Source organism: Typopeltis vanoorti, chromosome 18 (assembly GCF_054136105.1).
Source record: "Typopeltis vanoorti isolate ZY-2024b chromosome 18, IOZ_Tvanoo_1.0, whole genome shotgun sequence".
In the NCBI taxonomy this organism is placed as follows: domain Eukaryota; kingdom Metazoa; phylum Arthropoda; class Arachnida; order Uropygi; family Thelyphonidae; genus Typopeltis; species Typopeltis vanoorti.
In genome coordinates, this window is record NC_143566.1 from 71,774,278 (window position 1) to 71,789,427 (window position 15,150).

Consider the following 15,150-nt stretch of genomic DNA (forward strand, 5'->3'; position numbering starts at 1 on the left):
CATAGGACCTGTACGCAGGTTATGAAGCCTTCTAAATTCTCGAAGGGCCGCTACGGCATTGCACTGTTTAAGGTAAAACAACTTAACAAGTAAAGCATGCTGAGGCAAGGTAGGATGCTTATTGAGCACAATTCGTCAGTCATTCGAATAACTGCCTGAACGTTCCCAATCCCTTTTTAAGTGGAATTGGTGGCGCTACTCTCACGTACGCACAGTAAAATTTGCATAATCCTTTTTACCTGCGTTTACTGCAAATATTTGACTGCTTTTGGCTCCGCCAGCACCAAAATTTCCTATCGGCAACTTTTGGCACTAAATATTTTTTCGCGGAATTCATCTCCCCATGCCTTCGAAAGTCTTAGTATAAAATGTCGTCTCATTCCGTGTATTAGTTTTAGCTAAGATACCTCCAAAGAGGGAAAATTATTTTGTGGCCACTCCGTATTTCTTTAGTGTGATGTCTATGCTTTCTCTCAACCTTTATACTTTAAAAATTACTATTTTTTTTATTCACTTTAAAATTCAAAAAAGGATATTTTTAATAAGATTATTTTGTTGATTTCTTAAAAATGCAATTCTTTTTTTAAAAAAATACTCATTACAATGACCTTTCCGTTTTGGAATAGAGAATTCTTATGTTTTTTTTTTTTTTTTATTTATTTATTTTTTTTTTTTTTTTTTCAAGTTACTAATTCTTAAGCTGGGGTTTGCACATCCCTGACATAAATGTATGGTTCGTAGAGCATACCTAAGCTGAATAATTGACTCTAGAGTCAAAATAATTACGTATTTCTGCATCGGACACCATCCATTGTCACTCACCGACCATGTCTTACGAATTAGCAACAATGTATAATTAATTCTCATAACTAATAATACTCTGATTTCAACTGTAACCGAAGTTGCAAAAAAATGCATTATTTTCTGAAATAATATAATCAAAATATTTATCACTTACAAAATAAAGAAACTCATTATTTTCTAAGTGAAACTAATTAATAATATAGAATGAGTATTTATATATTACTCATTTTAGGAGCATTTTGATGAAGGCAGAAGCGATATCACTCAGTCAACTCAAGCCAATAACGACGCAAAATCTTTGCTTCAGTTTGCTCTGTTCAACTTCAGGGAAAGCCTTGACAAGTAAGTCAGTTTATTCCAAAATGTTAAAAAAAAAAAAAAACATACAAAGTATGCTTTTATTTATGTATAATTTTAATGAAGTGTTAATCTTTAATTAAACAAAGGAAGAATGTCATTTTATTCTCTTATTAAACCCAAAAGATTATTATTCAATCTGACATGAACTAACATTAAATTCTTACAAATAGGATATCATATAAATATATACGATTTAAATAAAATATAGACGATAAAAATAAATAAATATAAATATATACGATTATGTACATTTCTTTAAAATAAAAATAAAATTTGTTAATTTTCAATAAATCTAGAAATTCGTTTCATATTTTGTGCATTTCAAAAGAGGGAGAATGGCCTGGTTTTAGATTAACTATTGTTATAAATGAGACTTTAGTTTCTGAAAAAAAAAAATATATATATATTGATCTTCTAGTCGTGTAGAGGGACAATTTTATAATGAAAATGGAGCTTTAGTACTAAGTGATTAAAGCTGTATGGCATTTATTATCTATAAATATATCTTACGATTGTTTGTCGTGGCAGTCACACTAGCGTATAAATTATCCGGAATAGTTATTCATTATTATTTCATCTTTAGTTTGCAGAACGTGAGGATTAAAGTTTTCATTTATTTACTTTTAGGTACGAAATGCTCAGGACGAGAGAAGGTTCTATTAGGGGGTCTATTAAACTTATTGAAAGTTTAAAAACGAAGAAGAAAGGAAAGAAAGGAAAAGATTCGGACTGGACGTGGAAAGAATTGGCAGATATGGTCAAATATACCAAAGTAAGTTGAGATCTTTATAATTTTCCATAGTTTTATATCAAACAGATTATTTTTTAAATTCATTGAGCAATGTTAATATCTGGTAGCATCTGCAACAATTCGATTAATATTTTAACTGTGGTTCTACAATTATTTATTTTTTTTATTTGAAAAGTCAATATTTTTGACATATCAGAATATACAAATGAAAGAAGAACCTCATAATGCATTTTTCAATGTTTCTGTCAGGTGGCGACACTGCACTAGCTGTTATGATATTTCAAACATCTCTCTTGTGTGCATTTATAACAGCGAAGTATTGTAGGAATTTAATGTTATATCAAGTGACATCTGAATACAGAGAAAAATATTTATTCTTGCCGGTGTTCTTGCCAAATATTTATTCGGCAGTTCAAGCTGCTGAATAGCCTGGAAATGTAGCTGTAGATATTTCTGTTTTCAAAACAGCTGGTTTGTGAAAACCATGGATATTGATGGTGAGCTTAATATTTCGTAATAGGTAAAATCAGCCATGTGCTGATGGTTTTGTGGATGGACAATCTTTCACCACATTAAAATACTCGTGGAAAGATGAAACAAATGTCTCAACAAATTCGTAGGTTATGTGGAAAAATAATTTTAAAAATTCATCTTTCATTTGTCTATTCTCATAATAATGATCCTGTATAGTGACACACACAAATCGATAGATAAATCTGGCACACGACGCATGCGCGTTCTTTATTGCTCTCATTTTATGTTTCAGTAATAAGACTATGTATCAGTAGTAAGACTATTATATGCAAATAAAATACTTCTAAATTAATTATTTGTTATGAAATCCATTTTAATCCATTTTTTTTATCCCCTTTAAGTCTCCTATTCAGGCTTCGCTGTTGAAATTTGAATCTGCCGAATTAAATAAATTCGCCTTGGAATGTTTTATAGGTACGTTTGGTGTTATTATTCAATATATTTCTGTTATTAAATATTTCATTATTTCTTTCAGTTCTCATTGACATATCATACGATTTTTTAATAGCCGTAATGAGATATATGGGCGACTATCCAATGAACAAGAACCAGTCTGAAGTAGATTGTGTATATACCATTCTAGTGGTGAGTACAAATACCTTGAAACATTCATTTTTCGAAATATAGTTGACTTATAAAGCTATCCAATCAATCTTAATTTAAGGTGCTATAAATATTTGAATTTTTTTAAAAAAAAGTATTAAAATTTAAAGAAAAAAAATGCTGGCCTGGTTGGCGGAGTGGTTATCATATCCGCTCTCCACCCAAAAGGCTGGGGGTTCGAATCCCTCCATGGGCATGGATGTTTGTGATTGTATGTGAAAATACTGGTGGTAGATGGCGTTTGTAGATGATGAAGGTAGTTGCGGCTAGTGGAGTGGGGAGACAGAGAGTTGTAGAGTAGGTGCCCTCCCTCGATGAGTCGTTGGACTCCCTGGAGGTGTTATGCAATAATAATTAATAAAATACTGACATTAAACTTAATTTTAAAATTTAAATGTCTTCCACAATTGAGAATTTTCAATTTAGCTTTTACTCAAATGTATCATTTTTCTTAATTGTCCTTTTTCTTAATTGCACCCGTAAATTATGTTATATTATGTTATACAAAACAGTAAGCATCTTCTGAAATCATTTATATATAATTTAATACTAAATATAAAAAGGTGTTTATTATTTTTTCTTAATTTTAAAACATTTTATGAAAAATTCATATTAAAATATTTTGATGAATATAATATAAAAGATAACATAATATTTTATTTCCTTTTTTAATGATAATTTGAAAGATTTGTTAATTTTATAGAGATTAGCCTTTTCAAATTTCCATTAAAAATTCTGTTTCAAATGTATTTAACGTTGCTGTGTTTGCTTGTTTTTCAGAACTGCCATAAATATCCCCAACTCAGAGATGAAGTCTACTGTCAGCTGATGAAGCAGACAACGAATAATAAAAGTCCAAAATCGTAAGTATAAATTTCATAAGTGTGTGACTTTCCATTGCTTCTCAAAGTCGGTAATTGTAAGAATAAATTGTTTAAATTTGTTAATGGTTAAATATTGATTAGGTCTATTTATTATCACAACATTCATCTCGACTATTTTTTATATATATAGCGATAGCTGTCAGAGAGGATGGAGGTTATTTTCGATTGTGGCTTCGTACTTTGAATGTTCAGATGCGCTAAAACCATATTTATTTAAGTACTTAGAAACAGCTGCATACGATAAAAGGAGAGCGTATCACGGTTAGTTCTTTCGTGGATCCCAGCATAATTCATTTATGATAATAATATTGAACTTTCAGAAGCAAATGTTAAGTTAATATCCCTAATATATCCTTTCCTTTTACATTTCTTTAGGAACAGCAATGGTGTGCCTACAGAACTTAAGGAAAACACTCAAATATGGTGGAAGAAAGAATGTGCCAAGTATTGACGAAATTGCTGCCATTTCTGTAAGTCTTTTTTTTTTTTCCGCTTTATATCGTGAACTTTAGCAATCAATTTTAAAATTAGTTTCATTCTTTGAAAATTTTAAATATTTAAATAGAATTTTATTAACTTACGAAATTATTATTAGTTATTATTAATTAGTTTGCTTGTTCTGTGGGATGAAAAACCTCACCAACTCCATATGAGGCCAACAGCTCACTTCTCAAAGATAAATTACAAAACAAACAATTTAAAGTCATCGCATCCGAAAAATAAATAAATAGCAACACAAAGCATTGTTTGGAATTTCAATATTTAAATATGCGAAGATGGCGCTGCAGTCTGCAAACACGATGTGTTAATAAATCCTCGATTTTATGTCCTGTACTGTATTTCTTTCTCTAAGATTTTATCAACAGTCAAGTTTATATCCTCTCTTTAGATGATTGATATTCGAAGTACCTATTAAAAGGTGTATTGAACAATTAAAATACATAGAATGGAAAACAAAAAGCATTTTGTGAAGTAAATAGTTGACGGGGAGGGGATTTATATAGTAGGGTATAGCATACGTAATATCATGAAAAATTCTCTTACCATTTCAGGCTGGACGTAATTCCAAACGTCAAATATATCGTTTACCTGGAGGTACTGAAAGAGTTATCAACACCAAATCAACCACGGTAGTCCAAGATATCATAGAAGAAATCTGTGGCATACTCAACGTATCAATGCATTTAGAGATGGAAGAGTTTTCTCTTTATTGCATAGTAGAAGGAGGTGAGCATTATTTAAAAAATAAATAAATAAATTCTTTTCCTAGAAAAATTACTGGAGAACACACCTACATGGGTGACACAAGATCATGTAGATATAATTATTCTAGTAGACCAATTAGATTAGAAAAGCAAAGTCCCTAGCTATGAAAATTATTCAACCTATACTTTAAATGGAATACGAGCTGTTAATGCTAAATATAAAAGCCTAATTTTGCTACTGTCATTTCTGGGAAGTACTATATTATTTTGTTATTTATTAGTAAGTCACAATTAGAAGTACACGTAATTGTTTTAACCCCCCCCCCTTTTTTTTTCTTTCATGCGATGTCCTGTTATGAAGGAATAATCAATGAGACTCTTGAATCACGATCCGTTTGTTGTAATTCATGAAGCACGAGCTATGATGCATCTAATGTATTGTATTTAGAAAAGACTTGTTCAAAAGTCTTTTCTAAATACGTGCCCCAATTTCGCTAGGGGAAAAACCATATTGCATGATTCACATTCTAACTACAATATTTATATTTAGCAACGGTCTTATTGCAGTTATTTGTTATGATCAAAACAAAATGTGCCTTGTTCAAAACAAGGAACAGTTGTAATGCTACCCCAATCACATTTATTTTTTAACCGTTCGTTTTCCTAAAAGTAGATTAATATAATTAATTTATTATATATGATTAACTAATAAAATGTAATGCCATCAATTTCTCATTAATTATTAGAGGTTTTTAATTATTGTCGCTTTCATTTACGTTTCTTCGTAAATAATTTAATTACTTTCTATTTAGAAATGCTACTGCTTTTATATAATTCATTGAATAGGTTTTGCAGACACCTCTTTATTCATTTAAAGTAATGAAACCGTTCCCATTAATAGATACAAAAATAAGTACAAATATATAGAGCTAATACTTGCTTGTTCTAGCCTCATTTTTCTTATAATTGTAAAATATTTTGCACATTCTTTTAATTACTAAATGTATTCGTTTCTATGTAGATCCATACACGATGCCCTTAAACCGCGAAGAATATATTCTCGATGTTACCACAGAGTTACTGAAGAATGGCCAAGTATTTTATTTAATCTTCTGTCGCTCTGTTTGGTATTATCCTCTACGGTTAGACAATCAATTGTATATTGAGGTTATTTTCAATCAAGTAGCTCCTGATTATCTAGAAGGTCTATTATTAGTAATGCCATCTGAAAAATTACCGGAACACGTGGTGGTAAGTTTTGAATGTAAAAGTTGTCATTCCTTTTGTGGAAATTAGCTTAATTATATTACTTCAGGATATTAATGATCATGTATCTCTGTATAATTTCAGCCCGACATTGCCAGGGTAGCAGCTTTACTTCACAGGGCGGCTGGAATGGAGCACACGCCAGCAAAGTGGGTTTACATTTTTACACTTATTATTATTTTGTTATTTATTTATTGCTGTGGCTGCGAATCTTGAACAGTGGTACAGTATTTAATCTAATATTTAATTAAATCAAATTAAACAAGTATTTGAAACAATTTACACGAGTCTGATATTTTAAACATTTTCTTTCTAATTACTAAGTGGTGTTGGAAAAAAGTTTTCAAAAATTAAGAAAAAAAAACATTCAAATAAATTAATACAAAAATAATAATTTACATTTTTTTTAATTTATAATAATTTTTAATTACTTTGAAAGTTTATAAAATAATCTTCAATATATATATATATATATATATATATATTACACTTATATTATAGCGTATATATATTTTAATCATCACGAACATATATAGCTTATTTCATTTAAAATTAATGCCTTGTATTCCTACTACCCTCTGTGAATTTTGAATTAATAATTATTACCACATTTAGAGAGAGAGATACTATATTAATTTTAAATTGTATGCTATATTATGTTTGTATATAGTGGCCTTCTCTATTCACAGTTATTCTAGGCCGTTGATTTGTTGTAAACGACGCCGAAAGTAGGATTTCTATTTAATGTAGAATTTACCTTAATTTTTTGCTATGATATTAGTTATTGTGAATATTTTTATTTCGAAAGTTCATTAAGAATTATATTTTATTTTCCGAGAAGACAGTATGATCATTAAATGATTGTAATTATATAATCTGTGTATATAATATAACAGTTGACAAGGAATAATAATGAATGTAATAATTGACAGGGAAGAAGTAAAGTATCTGTTGCCAAAACCCATACTGGGAATGAGGGAGATCCGTTCGGCTCAATGGGTCGAAATGGTTCAGCAGAACTGGCCTTCTATGACTCCTTTAACCTCAACAGAAGCCAAAGCTCAATGTTTAGGTAGTTTAAATTTCATTATCTCTGACTAAGATCATTTTTTGACTGTTTTATAAGTTTGAACAGTTTAAGGGAACCCCATTTATCCTTTTAATTCCAGATATTCTACAGAAGTGGCCTCTCTTTGGATCTTGTTTCTTTATAGTTAAGGTAAGAATATCTGCAGTAGATTTTATCTCAGTAACGCTTTAATTTTTTTTTTTCCATTATTGAATCGCAATTTTTAAATTCCATCTTTTTTTATTTTTTTTTTCCACATTTGATATATTTAGCAATGTATATCAGATTATCTGAGTAATTTAAAATAAAGAAATTTCCACTTAACCGTTAACGGCAATCTAAAGAAATGGAAAAGTTGCAAAAAAATGCTTACAATTTGCATCAGCTACACATTATCGATTCGTATATAGCAATATAATGGCGTCAGTGAGACGAAATTTCGACTCAGATATATGTTTGTTTTTGTTCGGAAATGACCTGAATAGCCTAATTTAAATAATCGAAACGTTCGCAATCTCTTTCTCGGTGTAGATAACAGGCGATCAGAGTTCTGTATCACACGGAGATATCTGCAGTAATTTGTTATAAGAAAAGAAACTTAATTAGAGATTTGTGTGTAACTAGCTTGCTCAAACAAAAGTTTATTTTTAGGGAACGTCTAAATATGTCTCTATTATAGTGTATTACTATTAATATTGCATAATATTAAATATAAAATATTGAATAGAATTTGTATTTAATTTTCTAATTTTTTTATTGTTTTGCAGTGGATACGCGGCAGTGTCCAACAAATTGATCACATTCTCGCACTAAATAGGGAAGGTGTTCATTTCCTTCATGTAATTACACATGTAAGTTAATTGAAATTGCAAATAATTCTCATTTATAAATAATTTTAGTTTAATGTCCTTGTTCTTTTCAGAATATAAATCTATTTGTTTATTGCTATAAGAAGGGTGAAGCGAGATGCTTTCCCCCCTATCTGATAGGGGGGAATTGAAGGGAAAATTTTATGAGCTATATAATTTTATGGGGGGTGGGGAGATTACTCGTCGTTGCTTGTATTTAGGATGGCTTTTGGCCTCTTGTATTTGAAGAGGTCTGTTTCGTCATAGATAGCTTGCAGCATGTTTCACTAGTTCGTTGGAGTGTGTAGAGATCTTTAAGAAGAATTTTGCCGCTGTAGATTGCAGGAAGGAGTAGATGTAAGGGATGTTTGTATCTTTATGCAGTTGGACGTTTCTTACAAATTATGATGCTTTTAGTATCATGCACAAACATTTGTTTTACACTCTCTGTTGCTTGAGAATGTTAATGTTGGATGTGTGATGAGATGTGGCTGTAGAGATCTGGCTAGTATTGCTGTGTCATCCGCATAGATGGCTAAGATGGATGCCATTGGATTGTGCGGGATGTCTGCCATACATATCAAGAATAAGATCGGTGCCAGTAGGGACCACTGGGAAACTCCCACTGAGATCCGTCGCTGGGTTGAAACTGTTCCATTTATTTTGACTTGTATGTGTCTCTACTGGAGGTATGATTTAATTAGGTGGACCATTCCTGTTGGTATGCCAGCTGAGATGAGTTTATGTAGTAATCCGAAGTGCCATATATTATCAAAAGCTTTTGCTATGTCGAGGAAGACCGCTCCAGTGTGTTGATGCCAATTGTAGACGGTGGTGATGTACTCAATTAATCTATGAATTTGTTGAATAGTACTGTGATGTTTTCGAAAGGCCAAGCTGTTCCTTTGGAAGAATATTTACCTCGTTTACTGAGGCTTGGAGTTTGGAGAGAATGATTTTTTCGGCAATTTTGCCTAAGTTTGAGATCAGGCTGATGGATCGATAGCTTTCAGGCAGGTGTGGATCTTTACCTGGTTTATGCAGTGGGACCACATCTGCAACTTTCCAATAGGAGGGGAAGTATTTGAATCTGAACAAGGCATTAATTATTGTGGTGAGATGTACGACCGCTCTTCGGAGCGGTCGTACATCTCAACTGCCATCAGGACCAGGGGCTTTTTTATTCTTTAGCTTCTTTATGACTTCGTAGATTTCCGCTGTTGAGGTGGTTGCAGGTATCAAGGAGTTTTAGTACGTATCTGACGTGGCGGTGGATTTTGTAGATATGATTTATGTCCAAGTCCTCGTATGCAGATTTATTGCTATCTCTTTTGCTTTTTCTGCGTCCGTGTGTACGAGGCCCCTGTCTGATTTGAGTATGGAAAGATATTTGTTTTGGTTTTTGAGGTTTCTTAATATCTTCCAGATGGATATATAGGGTGATATAGAGGCTAGCTTGGCTTCCCACGTTTCGTTTCTTTGGGCTTTAAGTGCTTCTCTAACTTAATTGTTTAGCTTGTTGAGGATCTTTTTGTCTTGAGGTGCACGGGTATTATGGTACCTTTTCCTTGCTTTGTTTTTGTCGCTAATTAAATTCATGGTGTTTTCAGGTAGTCGATTAGGCTTAAAGGTGGTTGTAGTAGAGGTGACAGCCTTTAAGACTATGCTGATTTGCTGGTCAGACTTTTGACTGCATTTTCGATTTCTTTTTTGGAGCTGATGTGAGGAACGTGGCCAATGTGTTCTGGTAGTACTTTTGATAGCTTGTTCCACGAGATGGAGTGGGGGGGGGGAGACAGTTGTTCTTGCTTTCCTAGCTGGAGCAGGATTGGCTTGTGATCAGATGTCAGCACGTTTAAAGAGTCTAGGGCAGGCTATACTGTAGCTTAACATTTTGCAGGATAGCTATGTCAGCTGTGCTGTACGTACTGTAATGTGTTGGATCGGTGGGGCCTGCCACCACTGTGTAGTTTGAACTGGAGTAGCTGAAGAGGATGTGGCCGTTTCTGTTGGTGGTTCTACTGTTCCATGCAGGGTGTTTCGAATTTAGGTCACCGGCAATGATGACTTGCTCTCTATTTCCCAGGACGGCATCCAGATTTGAATGTAGCAGATTTGTAGGCTGCATAAAGTTTTCGTTTCCCACCTGAGGTTGTGGGTACTTCAATACCTGTGAGCTCTAGATTTCTGGTTGAACGGTTGGTTACAGAGTAGTGATTGATGTATTTTTTTTTTTTTTATGAAAATAGCGGTGCCATCGCCTCTGTAGTTTAGTCTGTCGTTTCTGTGGAGGAGGTATCCTCTAAGTTTGGTGTTGTCTGCTGGTCTCGTGAGATTCATTTATAAGGATGATGTCTGGGTTGTATCTCACCGTGAATTCCTGGCGTTCCAAAACCTTGTTTTTAAGGGCATTCGCGTTCCAAGCGATGATCTGTAGAGAATCTGGGGTGATTTGTTTCTATGCATTTACGAGAGCTGCTAGGATGGATTGGGGCTTCTTGTAGAAATCTTTTTCTGGAGTCCGACGAGGGATTAGATTTGCTCGAGTCCTGCAGCATATTTGCGAGAGAGGTTGTAATGATGGCTGCTAGATTTGGGTAGCATTGTTCATGTGTGGCCTTTGTTGAGCGGACTACGTCTGCCGTTTGTGATTTGCTCCGATCGGGGCTTCAGGTTGCGACCGCTTGTCCTCTGGGTGGGGGGGGGGGGGGTTGAGGAGCTGGAGCTACTGGTTTTTGTAGATTAGTAGAGGAAACAGATTGTCTTTTTTTTTTGTGTGTGTGTGCGCGCTGTATACATCCTTTGTAGTTTGTTGGGTGAGGGCCACCGCAATTTGCACATTTAGTCGGGGTGGCTCTCACCGCATTTTAAGCACATATTCTGCTTTATACGACCTCTGGGCATGACCAAACTTTTGGAACCTGTGGCACTGTCCTGGTGGGGCCCTTTTTCTTAGTGGTTCTGGGCTGATTTTTAGCCCGCAAATTAATGTTAGATCGTAGATATTTTTGCATGTGTGATGGATCTCTACTAAGACGACTGTCATCGGACTTTTGTTCGCTCTGATCATTGTACTGACCTTGATGGGTTGTAGAGGAGCCTGAACCAACTTCAGGCTCCTCTCCGAGTCGAGGGTGAAGGTGTGGTATTGTACATTTTTGGTGTCTAGCTCCTTCGCGAGTCTTCAGTAGTCCATTATAGTGGCGCGGGTTGGATTTTGACGACCGTCGTCTAAATTCTTAGTTGTTGGGCACGCTGTCTGCAGGCTAACCCTTAGTGCCATCCACCTGCTCTTTTCTCTTAGGATAATTGGAGGCACTTTCTCTTTCATGGAGGCAGGGTAGTCAGCGTTGTGTGCATCTTCGTCCATGCCTTCATCCTTGGGTGGTTATGTAGTTTGTGTTTAGCGCTTTTTTCGTGTATGGTTTTCACCTTGGTCCTGGGGGGGGGGGGACGGATGGAGACCACCAAATTCAATTTTTCCTCTGTGTTGGCAGTATCCTCGCTTTCGTCATCGTCCCTCGTTGTGGAGTACAGGGGTTCAAGGAGCCTGGTCATTTTACTTCAAATTCTTTGAGCAGACTTAGTGCCAGTCCTCTGTCTAGTGTTTCTATCAGGGCGTCGGTATCAATTCCGTTCATTGTTAAGTCTAGCAGGTATTGTGGGGGGGTAGAATAGTTCAGGACCTGCCTTGTCCCTTCTTTCCTTCCACTATGTAGACTGGCAGTCGAAATCTCCTTCGAGAGGAGGAAGACTACTGACGGGCGCAGGGGAGGGTCTGGGAAACTTGCATCGAAAATCCGACAGCTTACTTTTGCCTGGGCGAGTGCTGATAGGAACATAGGCTGTAGAATCTTCAAAATCGTAATCTTCCCCAATCACTTCGCCTTAATCTTCTAATCTAATGTTGACGATACCTTACCTCATACACTCGCTGATAATCTTCAAAAATCTCAATCATCCTAACCCACCACTCCTCAGCATACTTATAGTCCTTATATAAGGACTGGCTTAAAGGGGCGCAGCAAGAATGCTTTCATCTTCCTCGTTATCTGCAGAGGGCAGTGTAGGGATAAGGTGTTATTGAGCTATTAAAGCTCTGATCATGGCAGGAGGGTAACAGCAATAGCCGAGCCTCAGTTAGAACTTCATTGGCTACAGCATTGCCATCCATTACCCTCTAAGGGTATTAATCACTGCATCTCACGGTCGATTAATCAAGATCACATATCAGAAAGTTAATATGACATTTGCATATGTAAAAAAATGTCAAGTGTATATGAAAAGAAATATAGTTGAGTAGTTTCCTAAAATAAAAATAAACTATTTTTATTTAATCACATAAAAATAATTGAGGCATTAAATTTTTATAACATTTGTACTTATTTGTATTGATTTTCTTTTAGTTTCTCAAATTATTTTTGCCGAAGCTTTTGACAAATCCCATGGGTTTACATTTTATTATTTGAGAAAAATATAGTTTAGGAATGCTAAAAGTATTTTAAAAACTATCGAACAATTCGCTAATTTTAAAGGTATTTCATGGAAGTGCTAAATTAATTTGTGAATAAATTTGACATTTAGGTTTCTTCAGGAGGGCTTTCGGAAAATTGCGTAATACTATTTTTTGTACCCCCCCCCCCCGCTTTTCCCCATAGCCTCAGTCTCGAATATAACTGAAACTCCCTCTTTGATAACACAAAAAAATTACCCCCCTCCCCAAAATCAAAGCTTTGGGTGAATTGTTGTGGTCATAATAGTCTCTCTCTTTATCCATCATGGCTTACGCGTTAACAGGCGTTAATTTAATTTTTGTTTCGTAGGAAACAGTATGGAAATATCCATTCTCGGAAGTAATATCCACTCGAAAAGTGAGGGCAGAAGATAGAACGCTATTTCTGGATATGAAATGCGGAAATTTAATGGTCCAGAAAATTACACGTATTCAAACAGACCAGGTAAGAAAAACTAGTTTATTATAGTTTATCATTTATTTGTAATAAGTATGGGTAAGCCATATATTTTTCATGACTTGACTAATCGTGAATATATCTTCAATTAATCATCATAATATTCTGTTTATATAATTTTCTGTTACTTAAAGTCACTGACTAATACTATTTCTTCCAACAGGCTCATGAAGTGTCTCGTCTTATTCGCCAGTACATCAACATTGAACAACGTCATCGAGGAGTTATTAAGGACAATGCACCCCAAGACGTCACCCTTTCGCGACATTTGGATAAATGAAATAATCCTTCCAATGGACATTGTTATTCATCATTTAAAAACTGTATAAAGATACTCTTAGTGAACTATCGACAATGTGTGACCTTAGAGACCCCACATCTTCGGGAGAAATCAGTTGTGTGTCACATCTATGAAGAAGAAGCAAAGTGCTTCTGATTATCTTCTAGAAGAACTGTGTACAAACACTCGTGGTCTATTGGGATGGTTTTTATCATACACTGAGGAAAATGTATAGGTTGTTGTGTGCAAAAAAAAAAAAAAATCACTACCGGCTCAAGATTTTAATGTGACTCTTTCTGGCGTTATATTGAGTGTTTCCAGTAATGGGGTGTGCCAAACATTCCGTAGAGCTTTCTAGAGAAATGCAAACCCCCTTCTCTGGTGTTCATAGTATTATTTATTGTATGTGTGAGTGTGTCCATTTTACTAACCATGTGGTACTTAAAACAGAACTCAACAATTGCATTTGCCCATTCCAGGTCACAATGGAAGTTTTTTTTATGTGCTAATTCGTCCGATAACCTCATTGCTCACTTTTTTTTAGCATTTATTTTGTTTAATGACGAATTATGCTCATAATGCATATTTTAGTTTCAAGGCCATCCATTGGGTAGACCAGCGATTTTTGTAATTAACTGTAAATTGACCCTTCCTCCCATCCATCCTTTCTCGTCAGGACTTCGTCTTATGAATGACAATGCATTTTTTTTTCAACATGTGTTTGTTGTTACGTAAGTTTTTATAAAATGTTGCGATCAAACTCTATGTAATATATTGTGCTTTTGTCAAATACTCTTTTGGCCAAATAAAGACTTACATAGCTAAAACGTTTTATTAGATTTGGTGTCGTTGCTGTATTAATATTCATTAATATACGAAACAAGAAGAAAAGCTGACCCATAGATGAACAGCATCTTTCATTTACTGTATATAAAGTAATACTTATTGTAGATGGCATACCTCGGAAGTAAGCTAACTTTGATTTTGTGAAAATGAAACCATCGTTAGCTTGGTATAAAAACACAAATCATGCGTTCAGTTTTCGTCTAAATTGTATTATGTAGAAACTTAGATACTTCTTATGTAAATCAGAAGTTTCACTTATATATAAATCACGTTATGCGAGACTCAGATCACATAGAAAAAGTAGGGTTGGATTCCGAAATCGTTTTTTTTTTTTAAGATATAAACAATGACATATCCAACAAAAATATATTTTTATTTAATTCAGGTAATTCGTGTAAGTTAAAAAAACATATAAACTATGAAACAAATACATAGTATAAAATTACAAATTGTACGTAAACTTCATTGCACATAATGCATAAATGTTTTAGGCAAAATAAAATAAAGTGTATATTTTAATCGTTATCACTCTCTTCAAAACTAACATTTCGTAGATGTTTATTTAGGAGTGGCCGGACGTCGTCATCACTTGAAATCTCTTGGACATCATTTGTATAATTCTCATTGCATACTAAGGCTGATTTAGTTATCAAGAAGTCAGTAGTAAGACCTTGTTAGCCGAGTGATTAGCGTACTTGCTCTCCAGCCAAACGGCTGCAGGTTCGAATCT

General features: G+C 34.3%; 1 protein-coding gene across 2 annotated transcripts in view; it reads left to right on the plus strand.

The window, feature by feature from the left end:
- Nucleotides 1–14,401, plus strand: part of Myo10A (unconventional myosin 10A) — a 202,060-nt gene extending 187,659 nt beyond the window's left edge. For both annotated transcript variants that reach the window (XM_090408362.1, XM_090408363.1), the window contains exons 43-57: nucleotides 1,037–1,146; nucleotides 1,792–1,936; nucleotides 2,791–2,863; nucleotides 2,958–3,034; nucleotides 3,833–3,915; nucleotides 4,067–4,197; nucleotides 4,312–4,406; nucleotides 4,989–5,163; nucleotides 6,163–6,392; nucleotides 6,492–6,556; nucleotides 7,340–7,479; nucleotides 7,577–7,626; nucleotides 8,244–8,327; nucleotides 13,148–13,282; nucleotides 13,458–14,401. In XM_090408362.1, the coding sequence (XP_090264488.1) occupies nucleotides 1,037–1,146; nucleotides 1,792–1,936; nucleotides 2,791–2,863; nucleotides 2,958–3,034; nucleotides 3,833–3,915; nucleotides 4,067–4,197; nucleotides 4,312–4,406; nucleotides 4,989–5,163; nucleotides 6,163–6,392; nucleotides 6,492–6,556; nucleotides 7,340–7,479; nucleotides 7,577–7,626; nucleotides 8,244–8,327; nucleotides 13,148–13,282; nucleotides 13,458–13,574 (1,710 nt within the window). In that variant the 3' untranslated portion in view covers nucleotides 13,575–14,401. The remainder of the gene's footprint in view (nucleotides 1–1,036; nucleotides 1,147–1,791; nucleotides 1,937–2,790; nucleotides 2,864–2,957; nucleotides 3,035–3,832; nucleotides 3,916–4,066; nucleotides 4,198–4,311; nucleotides 4,407–4,988; nucleotides 5,164–6,162; nucleotides 6,393–6,491; nucleotides 6,557–7,339; nucleotides 7,480–7,576; nucleotides 7,627–8,243; nucleotides 8,328–13,147; nucleotides 13,283–13,457) is intronic.
- The last annotated feature ends 749 nt before the right edge of the window (nucleotides 14,402–15,150 follow it).